The sequence below is a fragment of the Nicotiana tabacum genome, chromosome 23 (genome assembly GCF_000715075.1).
Source record: "Nicotiana tabacum cultivar K326 chromosome 23, ASM71507v2, whole genome shotgun sequence".
Taxonomy (NCBI): Eukaryota; Viridiplantae; Streptophyta; class Magnoliopsida; order Solanales; family Solanaceae; genus Nicotiana; species Nicotiana tabacum.
The window spans coordinates 105,046,434-105,065,944 of record NC_134102.1 but is presented as its reverse complement, the minus strand read 5'-3'; the positions used below and the strand labels follow the sequence as shown (position 1 = coordinate 105,065,944).

The window sequence follows — 19,511 nt, the reverse complement described above, 5'->3', positions numbered from 1 at the left end:
ACCAATCTCTAGTATATTATGCTGGACCAGTCCGTGTTGCAGCAAAATAGTGGCTATTTTTCAATGACTTTGCAAACGGTGACTATTTTTGAATTACCGGTCCGAAAACTGACTATACCGTGCTATTTTTACTATTCCTTCGTCAGGTTTAAGATCGATAATATGACAAGCTCACGTAAATGAAATTAGTAACTAGTAAGGATAGCATACAAAGAAAGAAAAAAAAAAAAGGGTTTTCTAATCATGCTTAAAATAATCTCAAAACGAAGCGGGTTCAACTGAACCCCTTGACATCATGCGGGTCCTCCCCGGTGATTCTTGTTAAAAATTTGAAGTACTTTATTATGTTATTTAAAAAGTGAGCAATGTTCATATTTTTTCTTCTTCTGTTGACTTTTCTTGCAGGAAATGTTAAATTTTTTATGAAAAATATAATAAACATATATCATGCATTTATCAATTTGGTGAATTTATCAGATATCATCAGTAAGTATCTTTATGAATTTACCGTGCTACTATATCTCCAAGAAAAAATTGAAAGTATGCGAGATTGGATTAAAAGTAAGAAGTTTTGTGCTTCAAACATTATGAAAGTGACTAATCACTATAGATGCTAAAGTGTTTTGCCCTAATATTGAAGAGTCAATTAGTTCTAAACCTTTTATTTTCTTATATTTTTATTTAACATCATGTGCAAATCATGTGTCACATAAACATGTTTAAGTGATAGATTTTTATGTAAAATTAATGATACATATAATAAATTTGTGTAGTTATCTCCAATTAAAGAGAAAATTGTGGTCGGACTTTGCAAAAAAATTGTTAGGTGCATGTTGGATCCTTCAAAAGTAAGTGTATTTTTGAAGGATCCAACACATGTGCGGTAATATTTTAGGAGAGTCCACGCAACATAATATTAAACATCCTCTCCAACAGATTATAATGTTCTTAGTTGCGTCTTCAGATTCAAATAGCATTAGTATTGACTATCCAATATGATCAAGCATAGCTTATAGAAAAGTTGCTCAAGGTCCATCTACTGGGACTGCTCTTTGTACGCCAGAAGCCAATGATAAGAATACATTCTTGAAAATCAAATGCAAGATGAAAATGAATAGCAGTAATGTGTATTTTTACATTGAACATTGGGAGAAAGAACATTAAATGAAGTCATTACCAACACAAAAAGAAGAGGCCCTTCAATCAAGCCAAAAACAATCCCTTGATGGTTTAAACTCATAAGGCATAAAGCAATGCGACGAGAGATCCTAGAGCTATTGGCCAGAGATGTATGGTTCGAGACAAAGTATTAGCACCATTGCATTGATCATTAGCACCACTGAAGCATCCAGGCCTAGTTACCTTAGGCTCTCCTCCTTCCGTGACAAAGCTGCTCTTCGGTTTGCCATTGCTGAAGAGTACACACCAGAAATAGGGGCCACCACCATCGGAGCCACTCACAGCAGCACCGACCTCCGTGTGATTCTTGCTGTTGAGAATATCCAAACTCTTGCTATTTCTAATAAGAATATCGTTGAATGCTTCAGAAGGTTCGGCATACTTGGATTGGCAAGCAAGAAATCTTCCGGTTATTTGAGCAAGTGATGACGCCTTCACATCACAGTCGGGGGCAAAAGTTTCGGCGAATTCAGATTCAGCAGGTTTCTTGGCATCTGGCCCTCCAACTGCACTACATTCACCTTGGTATGCTTTAATATATTGCAAAGCCAAGCATGCCAAGCCAGGATTGCTGTATAAGGAGGATAATTTATTTCCGGTCCTGTTACTATTAAGGACAGCTACCAGCTCATCAGCAGGATTATCTGTTACCTTAGCTGTAACTTTTATCAAGAACATATGTGTTAGAAGTTGACCATAAGGGCAATATTGGTGAATCAAGATCAAGAAGCTGTCTGCTCAAGGAATATGCATTGGAAATGACAAGGGTAAATTACATCTAACCGAAGGGACTTGAGAGACATGTTGGTATGTTTTTGGCAAGTACGATCAATTTAAGTATCTAAAACTAAGGAAGAAGAGCCCGAGAAGGGGGTTGTAAGCGTCATTTAGGCTGTGACTGTAATTCTAGCATACTCAGGAAAGATTATCAACAGTAACTATATCTATCAAGAGAGTTTTTTTTTATTATCTATCAAGAGAGTTAAAAGAAGAAAAAGTGAAGATACAAAATCAGGATCCAACATAGTTTTCAAAGGCATAAACTAAAGCAACTAGAAAAAGAATCTTGAGCAGTGTCCTATCATTTAGGTATCTTATCATGTTACCACAAGTTACAAAGAGCTAAAAGCCAATTTGAGCAGCTTCCCCTAGACTACTGTAAACATTTTACTCAAAATCAAGGACGACCCTACTGAACCAGCAAGAAGACTTGTAGCCTAGAATTTGCAGATGAACTAGATAGTTTCTTGTCTGAGCCATATATTCAACATCATCCGTTCCAAACTTCCAATAATTTTGGCTAGGTTAATAAGGCAAGACTCACACAGAATCCAAGGTTCAATTGTTAAGATATACCTTTTGACAATTTCCTAATTGTACAAATAACCTATCCCAGAGCACAATTTTGCACACTACTACTTATGTTTATTGGGGTTACAACATACCATTACCAACATACGTGGGAAATGGTCAATATTGAGCAGCCAAATGATATCATTTAACAAAGTCTCCAAAAGTAGATCTATCTCAGAAACTATGCACTTTATATGTAACTGCTATCCTGTTTATTTTTTCTTTTTTCGATAAGGAATAACTACTATCCTTTTTAATTTCTGATAAGGAATAACTACTATCCTGTTTGCATGAACAAAAAAACATCAATGCAGAAATCACTCAGCACATTATAGTTTATTAAGCAAAAACATACACCAGAACAAGTTGTTGACAAGTCTAAATATACTCCACTGAAGGATCTTTAGGAAAGGACACTGTACTATCTTGTAACTCAATCCTTAAGTAGATCCAAGAGTAGAGGTGGATTTTATGGGTTCAGATTCGCAATTCTACCACATCTCATCTAATTTAATGGATTCAAAACTTAATCTTTGTACATATTTAATAATATTTTGGGTAAAAATACAGGATATGAGTCAAAGCTATGGGTTCTGAATACGCCTACCAAGACTAAGATGGGCACAATAACAAGAATCTAACAGTGGAAAACATTCACCATTAGTTCATTGGATAAACAAAGAGTGGAAACAAACAACGCAAGATCCTTATCAAAAAACCTTCAGTAAATCAGCTCACTCAACACAAATCTACTCAGCAGATAATCAAGAAACTATAATTCAAATAACAATAAGAAAACCCACTTGAAATGTCAGATCACAAACACATATTCCCTCTAACTATACAATGAACAGAACACAAATTAGCAATATATAAACAAAAAAGAGGAATATTTACTTTGAACATTTGAAGCAGAAGCAGAGATGAAGAAAATGCAGAGAAGAAGGAACCATTGAGCCATTGCCATTTCTGTGAAGTAGTCGGTGGGTTAAGTGAGCTTTTCTTAAAGGTATATAAGAGAAGCTAGCTGTTAAGCAGAGGAAGAAACAGCTTGCAGTGGGTCGCTCTGTTAGTATGTCTATTTCGATCTGATGCTTTATAAATAACGCGACATCTTATTGCATTTAATTACTGTAATGCCACCAACCGAAAGCTCATTTCCAACTGATATAATATGTATTTTAGTGACCAAACTACCCTTCAAAATCTCCATGACATAAGACAACCATTTTGCGACTCGAGATGCAGAGTACGAGCTTTAACTTTTTAGTTCTGTTCAGTTTGGTTATTCGACTAATTAGTGGGCTTGATAATTAATTCTGGAATTAAATTTGAAAAGAGTTTATTTTACGGTTGGTTGGAATAAAATTATGATATAACTAATTATAGAATTAGTTATTTAGGAATTGTAGTGTTATTTTATTCATATGGGAGAGTGGGACAACAATCCGGAGATTACTAATCCTGAAATAGTTAATCCTAGGATAACTTGTTTCTCAACCAAACGACCCATAATTGTGTCAAAATAATGTTCAATACCCAAAAAGTAACAACAACAACAACAACAACAACAACAACAACAACAACAACAACAGCATACCCACTATTATCCCACACCATGAGGTCTGAGGAGGGTAGTGTGTACGCAGGTTTTACCTCTACCTTGTGAGAATAGAAAGGTTGTTTCCAATAGACCCTCGGTTCAGGAAATCATAAGCACCCCATTAATGAAAATATAGACAAGAAAGACCAGTACCAAAAAAGTCATATAAAAGCAGAATAAAAACAACAAGGTAGTAAGGTGATCAACAATGAAAGAAAATAACGGTTAGCCATAAAAACTTACTACCAACAGAAAGCGAGACTGCGTGCCAATACTACTGTTATGAATACTCTAAACTACCGACTCTACTACCCTAATCCCCGACCTCCAAACCTTGCTATCAAGGGTCGTGTCCTCAGTCAGCTGAAGCTACACCATGTCTTGCTTAATCATCTCTCCCCACCTCTTCTTTGGCCTACCTCTACCTCTCCGTAGGCCCTCCAATGTCAACCTCTCACACCTCCTCATCGGGGCGTTTGCGCTCTTCCTCCTCACATGACCAAACCACTTAAGCCACGTTTTTCGCATCGTGTCCTCAATAGGGGTCACACCCACCTTGTCGCGAATAGTCTCATTTATGATCCTATCTAACCTGGTGTACCCGCACATCCATCTCAACATCTTCATCTCTGCTACCTTCATCTTCTGGACATGAGCGATCTTGACTGGCCAACACTCATCCCCATACAACATTGTTGGTCTAACCATCACTCTATAGAACTTACCTTTAAGTTTCGGTGGCACATTCTTGTCACACAAAATACCGGAAGCGAGTCTCCATTTTATCCATCCGCCACAATACGATGTGTGACATCTTCATCAATCTCCCCATCCCCTGAATAATAGACTCAATATACTTAAAACTCTCTCTCCTAGGGATAACCTGTACGTCCAGCCTCACCTCTCCTTCCCCTCCTTGAGTCTCGACATTGAACTTACACTTCAAGTATTCTGTCTTGGTCTTGCTCAACTTGAAACCTTTAGATTTCAGGGTCTGCCTCCATACCTCTAATTGTGCGTTCACACCATCTCGCGTCTCGTCAATCAATACAATATCATCTGCAAATAGCATGCACCACGGCACCTCCCCTTGGATGTGGCGCATCAGTACATCCATCACTAGAGCAAACAAAAAAGGAATGAGTGCCGACCCCTGATGCAACCCCATCATAACTGAAAAATGGTCTGACTCCCCACCCACCGTCCTCACCCAGGTCTTTACTCCATCAACATGTCCTTAATCAACCTAACGTAGGCAAGGTACACCTCTAGCCTCCAAACATCTCCACAAAACCTCCCTCGGAACTTTATCGTACGCCTTTTCTAAGTCGATGAATACCATATACAAGTCCTTCTTTCTCTCCCTATATTGCTCCCAGAGGCAGAGCTAGGATTTGAAGCTTATGGATTCGGGATTCTAATCATTTTTAAGTTACTGAATTCTAAATTAATAATTTATACATGTTTAATGAATTTCATCAAACAAATACAGAGTTTGAACCAAAGCTACTGGGTTCGGCCCGTAACTTGCTCTCTAGCTCCGCCCCTGACCGCTCCATCAATCTTCTAACAAAGTGGATGGATTATGTAGTCGAACGCCTCGGCAATGACCAAAAAGGAAGGGGAAGAAAAGAAAGAAAAAAAAAATTCCAATCATATTCAAAAAATAATAAATTAATATTACAGTACCTTTTTCTAAGTATTATTATCTTTTCATAGGAAAACAGCTTGACATTTGTAGTAAAATTATGCAGGACGTGTTGTAGATTTGTAGTTCATGATCACTCTTTTACCAGTTTTTAAGACAATTAAAAAAAGAGGACAAGATTTACTTACGCATTGACATGTAGAATATATGCAAATTATGGTACTATTACTAAGTATCAACTTGAACTATTATATATGTTATATCAAGATGTGACAACTACTTCACTAAAGTTCCTTCAAAAACAACATCATAAAACGTATAATCATTATATTAATTTGAAATGCAAAGTTTATGGTGCGTATATGTATAAGATTAACCAATCCCATGAATTAAGTAAGTTGTCCCACACCATACATATTTAAGAAAAATAAATACTGTATAAGATATAAGAAGCGTACACCATTGACAGCTGTAGTTTAAAGGGTAAAATTGTAAATTCAGGAGGCTGAACTGGAAGAAGAGAAAAAACTGGATAAGAGTAACGCTGCTGCTCCTCTCCACTGCCAAACGCGAGATGACAATTACCATCTACAACCCGGCGCATGTTAGCACCGGCAGCTTAAATTTGCGTATCCTCCGTTCTCCGCCGCGGCGAACCTTTTCGCCGGCGCGATGTCACCGCAATTTTAGCTTGAGTTGCGCTTTACTCCCGGAGAAAAGGCGGGAAAGCAGACGATCGGTCACCGTAGCCCTCGGAGTCTTGCTTCAATGGCTCTTAGTACCTAAAGGTGATCCCTCTCATTCTATCAGTGCTAAGTGCTAACGTGCCTCCGCCAGTGCAATGCGCTAGTAATTACATTCGTAATTCTCAAGTTACGTATAAGTCCGCGTTTGCCTGCATTAGATTATTATAAAAGTGGCCGAGGTCGATATTGCTGCTATTATATATGCAAGCATGAAATTATCTTTGATAAACTGTAATCATTTCTCTGTGTGTGTGCGTGTTTATTTATTTTTATTTTTTCCTTTTGAATTTTGTTTTGGTTTGCAGATGCAGGAGCAAGCCCTTTTGACAAGTATGTTAAGAGGTGAGCACAAAAGTTGTTGAGTTTTGGAATAGATTGCATATATAATGTTTATGTTAGTTGATGAAAAGATGATTATTTGCATGAGATTGAGTTTAAATAGAGTAACGAGGTCAGTGAGTGAGGATTCAATCCCGACTTGTTTGGGACTAAGGCTTACTTCTTGTTGTTGTTGATGATCAAAAGATGGCTAATTTTCAAAGGTGGATCCAGCATATAAGCAGTAAAATGCTTACACCCACTGACTCAAGTTACACATCTATATGGAAATTTAAAAGAAAAATTATAAAGAGGAGGACCCAGTGCATTTAAATCATGGATCCGCTTATCAAAGGTGGACCTATATGTAGTATTGAGGGGTCACCGGACCCCGTAAATTTTGACAGAAATCTTGTGTATGTATATATATGTATACCTTGAAAATGATTATATAAATAACTTGGCACCCTGAACACTAAAAGCCTTTAGGGACACTGATTAATTGAGCAAAATATGGTGTCCCCGTCACGTTAAAATCTTGGGTCCGCCTTTGCCGCCTATACTATGGTAGCGTTCCTATAGCATGTAAGTTGTGCGTGCTATTAAACTATATCAAGTGGTAGAGTTAGGCTTGATTGTCACATCTATGTAATTGAATGGGACAGAAACTGTGTCATATTCTACTCCATTAAGATAATATGTTTCTCTTTTGATAACAATAAATTTTATGATGTATCTAATGACTTGAGTTGCACCTAGATTTTTTTTTTGTTGGTGAATCAGTAGTTTGCACTTTGAAAATTTTAGTGAAAATCAAAAAAGGAAAGAGAAAATTTTCTAGTATGATAACGAAAGAGGTGAGCGTTGATAGTGATTTTGTTTTTCAATTAGCCCGCCAATTTGAATGAAGTTACATCATTTTCTTTCTTCCCATGCCTCTCTCATTCTCAGGTCAAATTTTCAAAACACTAATTTCTCCTAGTGATGTTGACTTTCAAAATGCCGAATGTTTTGGGTGTTCGTAAGCTTTGTTTTCTACTTCCAATGATGGAATTTGATTTTAGGGCTAAATTTCGACCCCAGCTCAGGAAAAGCGGCTTCCATGCTTTGCTTTTATTTCATGAGTGAATTAGAGGATTGCCTACTTTTGTGTTTCCACGACTACTGATATTTGTGTCGATACTTAAGATCAAATAGCTTGTATATCTCGGTGGTATCAGGAGCCTGGGTTCCAGATGGCTCCACCATCTTCATTAACTTCCAACACCTCTGTAACTAGCTTCCACATCTGTCAACCTGCTTTATTTAGCTACGGCGACTGGTGGAATTAGCTTCTGCTTGAGTTATTGCCTTTGTGCTTTCAATTAGTTTTGTAAGCCTGTGATAGTTTGTGATTTCAGTTAATCTGGAATTGATCGTTGTGCTCATGTTATTATCAAAAATTTCGATTTGATAACTAGGAAAAAGCTTGATCCGCTGGAGACTTATATACCAGCTGTGCTGTTGGCGGGGGTGCAGATTAAGGAATTAGGTGACACTTGTTTCTCGCTGTCACTATTTTTGTTTCCTAGCATGTAAAGCTTAGTAAATGTCTATAGTTCATGCTGTGATCCACCGTGTTTATTTAGCCTGAATATTTAAGTGATTTTTCCTGCAGTACGGAGAAATATTGGAATTAAACGATTCTTCTTTAAAAGTTTGTGCCAGTGGTTGCAAATCAATTGCTATCTTCTCCCCTTAATCTCAACCCCCCCCCCCCCCAAACCCCCCCACCCCCAAAAGAAAACAAACAACAACAACAAAAAAGCAAAAATAACGGAAAAGCCAAAAACGATAGCCATCCTCTAATATTGACCCAATTGGATCATGAGCACCTTATGAATCAGAGTGAATGCTGTTTCTGTAATAACCTTCTAATTTCTCTTCTTGTTAAAAAAAGTTTGAAACACCATGCTCTATAGTCTACGGCGTCAAATATGTGCACATGATCACTGAAACTTTTAACAGTCTATCCATCAAGGACTACTGATTAAAAAAATCTGTCATCGAACTATCCACTGATATATGAAGAGAATGCTTTCAACTTTGGTGGCACGTCAGTATAACCTTCCCTGTGATAGTAGCTTATATAAACTATCCTAAGATATTCTCTTACAAATCTTCCTCATTTTCTGCTCCAAACCAAGTGGGAAGAGCACTCGTCTCTCTTCCTTAGCTTCAAGAATATTACAGCATTCCCGTTCCTTCCTGAAATCTCCTTGTTGCTTCTGGAGATTTCAAAATGAAACTATTCAGGAATGGGTGTTTACCATCTCTCGCACACTCATTTTAAACACGGTTCCACTGATGAACTTACTGATATGCGGAGACCCATAATTCTGGGTTCTTGCAAGGTTTCACATTCTACTGACTGCTATAAAATCGGAGTATGGTTAAACTTTAAATTTTTTATTATAAGATTTCACAGCATGATTTACATGATTTTTTTGGCATTTTATAGAGAAATCTTTGGAGGCTGATCAACCTAAATATGGCGATTGCCGGAATATATTGCGTTCTGGTCCTGCATCATCTCTTCGTGTCAATATTCGAGCAGTAAGTAAAGGTTTTCCCATGCCCCATCTCAACTCAATGAATGTTTTTTTCTAATGGTTGATAATTATCAGTTTCTGTACAGCTTTTTCCAAAATTAGTAATGTATGAAGTTGATTTTGTTGATATAGACTTATGAATGCTCCACTCTGGTCTTGGAGCACACTATATCATCCTAAGCATGAGAATTATTATTGTACCAGTTGCATTGTATGATATTTGTTGATGAAGGAAAGTAAAGTAAAAAGGAAATTAAGAAGAAAAGGGTAAAGAATTGCACCGCTGTCACAAAGTTGTCATTTTAGTTTTTTGAGAGTCAACTGCATTAAGACTTTGACCAAGATTTTTTAACAATTTGTAAACATTTTGATACAATTTTTGATCTTGCAGTATGTTTCATGTAATTTTTAAATATCCAACTATTACTTTCAAATCATGAATTTAAATATTTGTCAACTTGACACTCGTAAGAAAAGATTTGAAGAGAACAAAGCAAGGATTTCTTCATTGGTCTATGACTCCTCTGCTGTGCCATTTCTTCAGCACCGTGCAAGTATGAACATTGAGTATTTGAGTAAGCTACACAAGTCCAAGCTAATTATCCAAATTAGAGAATCGGTTAACAACAGAAGACCATTCAAGTATTTATTGCTTTGACATGCTATCATCTGTCTATCAAAAGTAAGGCAAAAATATCAAAAATGCTCAAATTTTTGTTACCAAGGAAAGAAAAAGTCTAGTTACATAAAAAATAAAGAAACTGCAGTTCTTTAAATAAATTTTGTTGCTGGTTTGAAAATGGCATTGCACTGAAGTTAGATATTCACATGTTCGACTAATTCTAGGCAATGGCGTTTCTTGTTCTTTTCTTTCTATTTTGTTATTTAGTTTGTGGCAATTTTTCTTAATTCACATAGACAGAGAAATACCAAAGATTTCTTCTCACTACAAAAAGATGATCATATCTTGAAAAAACTCTCTTATCTTTGCATTCAATTACAGGTAGCACAATATGCATCTGATGATGGAAATGGTGAATCAGCTTCCAGTGATGTTGATCAGTGTCTGAGGTACTACATCAAATATTTTAACTGTCAACCTGAACTTTCCTGTTTAAATACAATGTAATGCTGTGATAATAATAGTTTTGCAGTTCAGATTTTCTATTAAATTCATGCACGGGATGATCAGACTATCGGGTACAAGATGTAAGAAAATTTTAAAATTTTCTTGGAATACTGATGATTTCACTAGGTCTTTGTCCCAGAGAGAGCTACTTAATTGATTCTTGATCCCTTTAAGGTTGATTTCTATGGTAATGACATTTGATTGTTCAATCGTAATTTTTTCCAGTAAGCTTCATGACTTTTTTTTTCCTTAAGCAAGGTTGGCTGTGAAAGTTCATGCCATGAATGTGCAGTTATTGTAATTCCAAGCACACTGCCAAGGGAGATGGAACACCTTCAAATTCATGACTAGAGGAACATGCTTTTAATATATCCGTGTACCTCGCTAAACAAAAAGGACAAATGTTTAACCAAAATGCAAATTGGACCATCATATTGCTTGTAACTTTTTGTTTTCACTCTCACATGTCGTTACTATTGCTTCTATTCTTTCCTGCAGTGCATTGGAAGGACTTGACTCATTGCTTTTGCGTGCATCAAGAAATGATCCAGGGGCCTCAATTGACTCGATGAAGGCAAAAATTACTACTGCTCTAAATGCATTGGACAGGTCAAAGTTCTTTTTTTATTTATTTATTTCTGCCTTGGTGATAATCAATTGTTCAACTGCATCTCAATTCCAAATCAATTAGGTTGGTTATACATATATGTATTCTCTATAGCCATTTTACTCTGTTCAGGTAAAATTACTACTCCCTCCGTTCCAATTTAAGTGAACCTGTTTGACTGGGCACGGAGTTTAAGAAAAAATGAAGACTTTTGGAATTTGTGGTCCTAAACAATTCAAAAAGGGGCCAGAGTATTTGTGTGGTTATAAAAGCTTCTCATTAAGGGTAGAATTGTAAGTTTAAGCAAAATTATTTCCAAATTTAGAAAGGGGTCATTCTTTTTGGAACGGACCAAAAAGGAAATAGGTTCACATAAACTGGAACGGAGGTAGTAAATAATTTGTCTTTCAACGCAACTCAGGGGTTCGCTAATTCTGAATGTATTCATACACAGTTAACTAGTTTAATCTGAACCAGTTATACGCTTTTGCTAGCTAGTTCCCAACCAGATTCTCTAGAAGGTTTTGAAGTGTTTTATCCCCTTTTCCTCTTTCAGTCTTCTGAAAACCGTCCCAGCTGATATGCTTGACAAGGGAAAGATTGTAGCTGATTCATATTTCTTTGCTGATGAGGAAGATGTAACACCTGAGAAACTGGACCCGAATCTGAAGCAACTGGAATCAATACTGTAAAGAATATGAGAATGCTATGGCATTAGCTTTGGATACGAAGCCTCTTTCTGAACCAGGTCTGACTGTTTCATCCTATCAGAGTTTTTATATTGCTCGAAAACAAAAACCCATGAGTAGATGTGGTTTGGGAAGGGGGGCCGGGGTTCTCTTACTCTCTTAATTGATTAAACATAAAACAGAAGACCCAAAATATGCTCTTGTATTTAGTTTTCTTTTTTAATTCTAAAGATTGTATAGGATATCTTCCAATATACTCTAAATTTATAGCAGTATTAACTCTGAAATACCTCTAAACATAGAGTAAATTCGCTTTAACTTTTTAACTTTTTGACGGTAGATAAAAATTCTCCCTTTTCCTCTATTGAATGGAAACATAACCCTTTCGACCTCAAGGTCGACAGCAAAAAATAAGATGATTGTTGCCGCTATCAAAGTGTAAAAAATGGGTAGCAGTGCATTTTCTTTTAACAATTAAAAGGTTACCTAATAGTAGCACATAAAAATTGAAATTCCCGACCTTTTTTCTCTTTAGCTTTCTATGACTTTCTGTCTCTTACTCTGTTCTTACATATATCTTAGTCCAATTACTTAAAAATATCTGTATTATTTTGAAGAACAAGAGACTGTGCGGATGTTACAATCCTTTATAGGTGTGATGCACTAGCTCCTAAAATGTTAAAAATCATCAGAGGACCTGGAAGGAATTCTGTGTCTCACTGAAGGTGAAGGGAAAAAATCTCGCTGCTCTCTTAGCTAGTTAACTTTGAGGACCTTCAAATAATGTGATCGCAAAGCTGACCCAACCAACAGCGATGAACAATTTTCTGATCCAATCCTCCAGCTCTATTCTGGTGGCTACTTCTAAGTTCTAACTCCGAGCCTCGAGCTTTTCTTCTTTCTACGGACAAACAAAATATTGCTTTCTTTTTTATAAGCGATCTAATATTCACAATGCAGTTCATTTGAAAGCTTCACATTACTTGGAACTTATTAGCGGTAAATCCGAATCATAAGTCAAGGTGGTGCCCATGCTCATATTTTCCGGTTCATCCCAATTACTGCTACCTCATTTGAGTTTGTCCCTGCCTTGGTTGTTGATAGAAATGTTCTGAAGGCTGCCAAGTAGTGCTAGCAGATCCTCTATCTCCCAATCATTCAGGTTCCTCCTTAAACTTGGGCTCCAAGTGTTCACCTCCCAATTCTGAGCGACTGTAGAATTTGGATTAGATGCAACTGAGAATAGTCTTGGGTAAGCATCCTTCAAAGTGCTTTGACCAATCCAAAGATCCTTCCAAAATAAGATATGTTCCCCACTGCCCACCTGGAGAGAGAAAGTATTCCACAATTCCTGATACCCTTCCATAGACCACAACCATGAGGTGTATTAACCATATTGGAGCACCAACGACTATCATTGCCATACTTAGCTTGTACTACTTCCTTCCATAGATTCATTCCTTCTTGATTATACCTCCAAAGCCATTTCATCAACATGCTCTTACTGTGTAGTGACAGATCCTTTACTCCTAGACCCCCAAATGATTTGGGAAGTATTACCTTATCCCATTTCACAAGATGGAATGTGTGATCTTTGGAGTTACCTTCCCATAAGAATGAGCATCTGAGCTTATCAAGCTGCTTTCGAACTTTTGCTGTAAGAGGAAATAGTGACATAATGTAGGTTGGTAAGCTATCCAGTACTCTACTAATAAGAGTTAGTCTGCCACCAAAGGAAAGATACTGATACTGTTGCTGTCAGGAAGCCAACCTTTTTCAAAATTTTCAATGACCACATTCCATACCTCAGTTGATCTATGTCTAGCTCCCAATGGAAAGCCTAGATAAGTGGTTGGGAATGAATCTGTATTGCAGCACATGATCTCAGCCAACACCTCCAGATTAGGTACACAATTTTCTTTTGATGAAGTAAGTGAGTATTATTATCAAAAGTCATCAAGAAGATGCAGATATTACAAAGAAACAGAAAGTATCAGCCCAAAAATGTCAACAAAAGCTCTATCATGAGACTAAGGAGCTGATAAATTCCAAAAAGGATTCGGTGTTATAAACAAGGATAAGATTAACCCAGCTAAAAAGATTAACTAAACATTTGGCTTTAAGAGAATGATTGGCAGTTGAGACCCCATCAAAACATCTCTGATTCCTTTCGGTCTATATACACCACAAAATACAAGCAGGAACCATAGCCCATATCCTTTTTATGTTTTTATCAACTTTCCATGAGCACCAACTCACAAAAGCCTCCCTAACACTACATGGCATAGACCAATGCACACCAAAAAGAGCTAGGAACATGTTCCAAATGTCTGTTGCAATTGAGCAGTGAAGAAACAAATGATTAATTGACTCAGACTTGCAGAGGCACGTGTAACACTTATTAGGTAGCTGAAAATTTCTCTTGATGAGATTGTCTTGTGTTAAGCAAGAGCCCTTTAGAGTGATCCAGCTAAAACAGATAACTTTTGGTAGCAGTTTAGTTCTCCAGATTAATTTAGGTATACAATTAAGAGGGTATATGACACTTTTTGACATGTTAAAGAATACCATTTTAATTTCAGTGAAAACATAATTTCTTTAATTGTATTATTTTTTGCCAATGCAATTTTAATATGGTTTGATTACACTATGGTGTACCCATAAGAATGCGTCCAGTTCATCCTCCATTTCCCCCTCCATCGACCGTATTTTTGGAGGTTCGACTTCCTCCACAAGCCCAATGTGTGTCCCTGTTGTGCTGTTACAATCATCTGCATGTCTCCTCTGGCCCCTGAATCCTCCAATTGTACCCGCCATCCCCTTCGATGTTAGTCAAAGCATCTTCATAGTCATCTACTTCCTCATGTATTATCAGCATCATCTCTTCTTCTTCTTCTTCTTCTTCTACTTCTATGTGGTTTTCCATATCCCTGAAGCTTTCATCTTCATACGAGGACTCCAGCATATTGAACCCAATTTCATAAGTTCTCTATATTTAAGTAGTTTAAGGACTTGGGCCTCAGTAAAATAAGCTTGGGCCAGATGAGGAGCCCTTGTTAAAATTACTGGGTGAAGTACACAACTAGTCTTTAAAGTGGATCTTTAAAGTGGATGGTCTTCAATTTTTGTCCCCACTTGCTTCATGGGCAGAACTTCAAGTTTAACAAGCGTTGCCCTCCGCTTACCCCATGGGTAACACTTTTAACTTTTGACCTTAAAGTTCTGTTCATGGGGCAAGCGGGGGTCAAAAGTTATATATCACCCCCCAAAAAGTATCATATTTCTGTAATATTTGGAAATTACTTGTATTACCCGGCCTATTTAATGAGTCCAGTCTGCATATGTTTAGGCTTGTCGCTTTTGCAATATTTTCCTTTCGGCTTGCATTTATGCGCCCCCCTTCTGTATAGTACAGAAGGTATCAGGTCTTACCCCCTCCTTGTAGCCGTCAATCTAGTGGGATTTTGTTTTAGCCAATCAACTTAATATTTGAAATACAACCTTTAAAAAAATGGAAAAGGACTATATTTGTCCCTTTAATATCGAAAATAAGTTATATCTATCATCAGTTTCTTAGTTAACTATTTCTACAGTAATTATTTTGGATCATATTTGTCCCCACTTGTTAAATGGTGTGGTCCTATCTTAAAAAAGACACGTGACTGGCCTTGATTCAATAAAAAAGACCCACCCCTATTTTAATCAATTTCACCCGTCCCATCTATTTCTCCCAAATTAAACTGAAACCCACACAATATATTGTATTTCTCTTTAAATCTCCCAGCAAACCCACACAAATTTAAATGATTAATTGGATCACTATGCTTCACATTTACTCCTTCCGATCCACCTTAATTGATTTTTTGGCCTTTTTTTTGTAGTCCACAATATATAATTTTTTCAGATATCAAGAAAGAATTTTTTTTTTTTTTTTCAAAGTTGCCCTTGTAGTAAAGACCCTAGGAGAATTTTATGATATTTTAATAAACAAATTAAGGCTAATATGGTCAATTTTATTGTTAATTAATGCTAAAAGGTGACTTTCTCAATATATGTGAAAAGCGCCAAAAAATTCAATTAAAGTGTATCGGAGGGAGTAATATATTTATTTTGGTCCAAAATTAGTGTCCATTTACATAATCAAGAAAGAATTAATTTTATTTTTCCAAAATATGTCCTTATTTACATATTCCAATATGTCAAGGTAAGAATTAATTAAGGTTAATTTAGTGAATATATTTTTTTTTCTCTATGAGTTCGTATTTCCTTAATGGGTGTGCCAAAGGTAAAATGGTCACTCGTTGCGGACCGGAGAGAGTTTAACTTTTCCCTAAAAAAAGAGCTACGGTTTTGATAAGCATATATCTATGTTTATCTTCAAGCTTTCTGCATGTTCGAGATATCTAGTTTAGCTTACTTTATTTGTGAAAGTAAGCCCTTAAGTAGTCCATCTTTCTAGAGCTTGTGCACGCGCATTGTGAAACTTTTGTCGTTGTTAACGCAAACCACAATGTACAACAATTTGCCCATGGGATCGCAGAATGGATGAAATCTTGTAGCCTCTGGAGTCTGGGGGATAAGAATATAACACAGGAGTTGCAGAAACCATGGCTTTAGGAGTGGGCTCTCTATCTGCCCTATATTGACCGTCTGTGTATCTTTTTTTCTTTAGGCGCAGACACACTGCAGTTTTATATTCTGGAATATTAATTTATTCTCATTTGTTTCATGATATACTACAGTAATAGAAAAGGCAGTGTTTCAATTCATGTGAACATAGCCCACATCTCATGCATCCCAGGGCGATTTGGTGCATCACAAGATATCCAAACAATCATTCAACTATACCCGCCACCCCCAAATTAGAAATTTCATTGTTATTCAGGTGAAAAATATCATTGTTTTGAGGACCTTAACTTTTACGTTAATGATATACAAATAAGATTTAATATCAAATATATTTCATTGTCATTGGAAACACAATCAAAAGACAGAATATTATATCCCATTGTAGGTGATATTCACCATATTTCTTTCGGAAGGATTAGGAGAAATGAGCAAGACTTGCCAGTTGCCAATCAGGTTTGGTCGGCTGGGTTAGGGGAAGTGCAGTTAGCCACTAATTAGAGTTTTATTTACTTTTTAGCCATTGTTTAAAATGTATTTACTTTTTAGCCAGTGCTTTAATAAACTTTTATCCGCCTAGACAAAAATACCCATGTGCTAGACATGATGTCCTTAACTTCATGAGTGTTGTGTAAATATTAAGGACAAAGTGTTCTGAATTAGCACCTTCTGTTTTAAACTTTAGGACATCATGTCCTTAACTCCATGAGTGTTGTGTAAATATTAAGGACAAAGTGTCATGTATTTGCACCTTCTGTTGTTAAACTTTAGGACATCATGTCCTTAACTTCATATGTGCAGTGTAAATGTTAAAGATATGGTGTCCTTAAACTTCATGTGTGCAGTGTAAATGTTAAGGACATAGTATCCTTAACTTCATGAGTGTTGTGTAAATATTAAGGACATGGTTCGCTTAATGTCCAGAAGTTAAGGACATTTCAGAAACGTTTGTCCTCAATATTAGTTTCCTAGTTCAATATTTTAGGATGTTTAGAAAATTATGTCCTAACATTTACTTGTTTTGCTTAATGTCCAGAAGTTAAGGACATTTCAGAAACTGAATTTGATTCTCGTTTAATCCCCACAAAACAAACTCAAGTAAGGAATACAGCTTCCCAATAGCAGTACAAACAAATCCCATTAGCTAATTTGATTTAATTTTCACGAAATCAACAAAGCCAAGTGATCGTCTTTCCAAAATCGGCTTTGCAAATTTTCGACAAACCCTAGCAAATTAGATCACAAATGGTCCAAATTTGTAGAATCAACTCACAAAGGTGTTTCCCAACAAATATTTTGAACACCCAATTGATTTTGTATACCCAAATTTTTAGAGAAGAAACGAGAACTTAAGTGTTGGAGAGAAGCGGGGGTTTTGAGATTTTGATAATGAAAAAGAGTTGAAAATAAAAGAGATGAAGAAAGGGTAAAAACATCTATTCATATTAATTATAACAAAGTAATGGCTATATATGCTCAGCATTAAAATTGTTGGCCAAATACTAAATAGCATGGAAATGCGTCAAGCCACGCCATTTTCACGCTGGGTTATAAGCATGGGCTGAGCGGAATCGAGGCAGTCATGTCTTTTTTAAGATGGGGCCTAAACATTTAACGAGTGGAGGAAAATATGATCCAAAAGAGTAACGTTTGCAGTAATTTACCAAGAAACTGAAATGGAAAGTAAACGAGGGTGTTTGGCTAAGCTTATAAGCTGGTCAAACAAGTTTATAAGCGTTTTTCGGCTTATTTACGCGTTTGGTAGAGTTAAAAGTGCTTATAAGTCAAAAATAAGTCAAAAACAATAAGCTGATCACCCCCTGCTTATGAATTTTTATCTTATAAGCACTTTAAGTTTGACCAAGACTTTTACTATTTTATCCTTAAAATATTCTTTTTTAGAACAAAACTCCTACATCGATAATTATTGCCTCAAGCATTTTTTTCAACCCCCCCCCCCCCCCCCGGCCTCTTCAAGTCTTCAATTCTCATTGACTATTTAAGATAAGCGAATCCTCTATTCCTTTGCATATTTGTATCAATGTAATTGTGTATTAATCTTTGAGCTGTATGTAATAAATGAGGACATATCAATTTTTTGGTGTATTGCTTTTTAAATGTTGTGGTGATGAAGACAATGTTTGTTTCTCTTTAAATATTTTGTCCTATTTAGGTTTATTTTTTACTGAGAAACTTTTGTCAATTTATTAATTATTATAACTTATGATTATATGCTTATCATAAAATAAATTATATTTATCATAAAAATTATCTTATCTAAACACAATTGTATTTAAAATAAAATGACAAATAGAATATTTTGTATTTGAATCGATCTAAAATCTAAAATTTTGAAGAAATTATGCTTTAAACAATTATAAGGTTATTTAAGTCATTTTTAACAGAAAAAGAGCTTATCAGCATTTTTTCATTAAATACTGCAGCAGCTTATTATCAATTTCAGCACTTATCCAAACACATAACTGCTTATTAATTAAATCAGTTTCAGCACTTAAAAGTACTTTTCAACACCTAATAATTATCAGCTATTTCCAAACGGGCTCAATGTAACCTAATTCGATGGTAGAGAAGCAAATGCAACCCTCTTCTGGAAAAAAGATGAAGTTAGTTTTCATTTCTGCGAAAACAGCTAAAACACTTTTTGCAAGAACCACTAACATTTTACTTAAACATATGCAACAGCTTATTATCAATTTCAGCACTTATCCAAACACATAACTGCTTATTAATTAAATCAGTTTCAGCACTTAAAAGTACTTTTCAACACCTAATAATTATCAGCTATTTCAAATCAGCTAATCCAAAAGGGCTCAATGTAACCTAATTCGATGGTAGAGAAGCAAATGCAACCCTCTTCTGGAAAAAAGTAGTTTTCATTTCTGCGAAAACAGCTGAAACACACTTTTTGCAAGAACCACTAACATTTTACTTAAACATAAGAAGTTAGTTAATTCATATTTTATCCATACCATCATAACAAGCTTTACTTGTATTTATAACC

General features: G+C 36.0%; 2 protein-coding genes across 3 annotated transcripts; one reads left to right on the top strand and one right to left on the bottom strand.

Moving 5' to 3' along the window:
• Positions 1 to 1,067: 1,067 nt before the first annotated feature.
• Positions 1,068 to 3,596, bottom strand: LOC107800300 (uncharacterized). 2 transcript variants are annotated; one of them, XM_016623449.2, is made up of 2 exons: positions 3,430 to 3,596; positions 1,068 to 1,835 (listed from the first exon to the last, which is right to left on the bottom strand). In XM_016623449.2, exons 1-2 carry the CDS (start codon positions 3,497 to 3,499, stop codon positions 1,237 to 1,239), a joined length of 669 nt encoding a protein of 222 aa, XP_016478935.1. In that variant the 5' UTR covers positions 3,500 to 3,596; the 3' UTR covers positions 1,068 to 1,236. The 2 variants fall into 2 exon arrangements, with proteins under 2 accessions (XP_016478935.1, XP_016478934.1); XM_016623448.2 differs by having other exon boundaries at positions 1,068 to 1,841; positions 3,430 to 3,595.
• Positions 3,597 to 6,261: 2,665 nt separating this feature from the next.
• LOC107800299 (uncharacterized) lies at positions 6,262 to 12,150 on the top strand. The gene is made up of 7 exons (XM_016623447.2): positions 6,262 to 6,571; positions 6,835 to 6,871; positions 8,308 to 8,378; positions 9,348 to 9,442; positions 10,442 to 10,509; positions 11,066 to 11,176; positions 11,731 to 12,150. The coding sequence occupies exons 1-7, from the start codon at positions 6,358 to 6,360 to the stop codon at positions 11,864 to 11,866; spliced, it is 732 nt and encodes a 243-aa protein (XP_016478933.1). The 5' UTR covers positions 6,262 to 6,357; the 3' UTR covers positions 11,867 to 12,150.
• Positions 12,151 to 19,511: the final 7,361 nt, after the last annotated feature.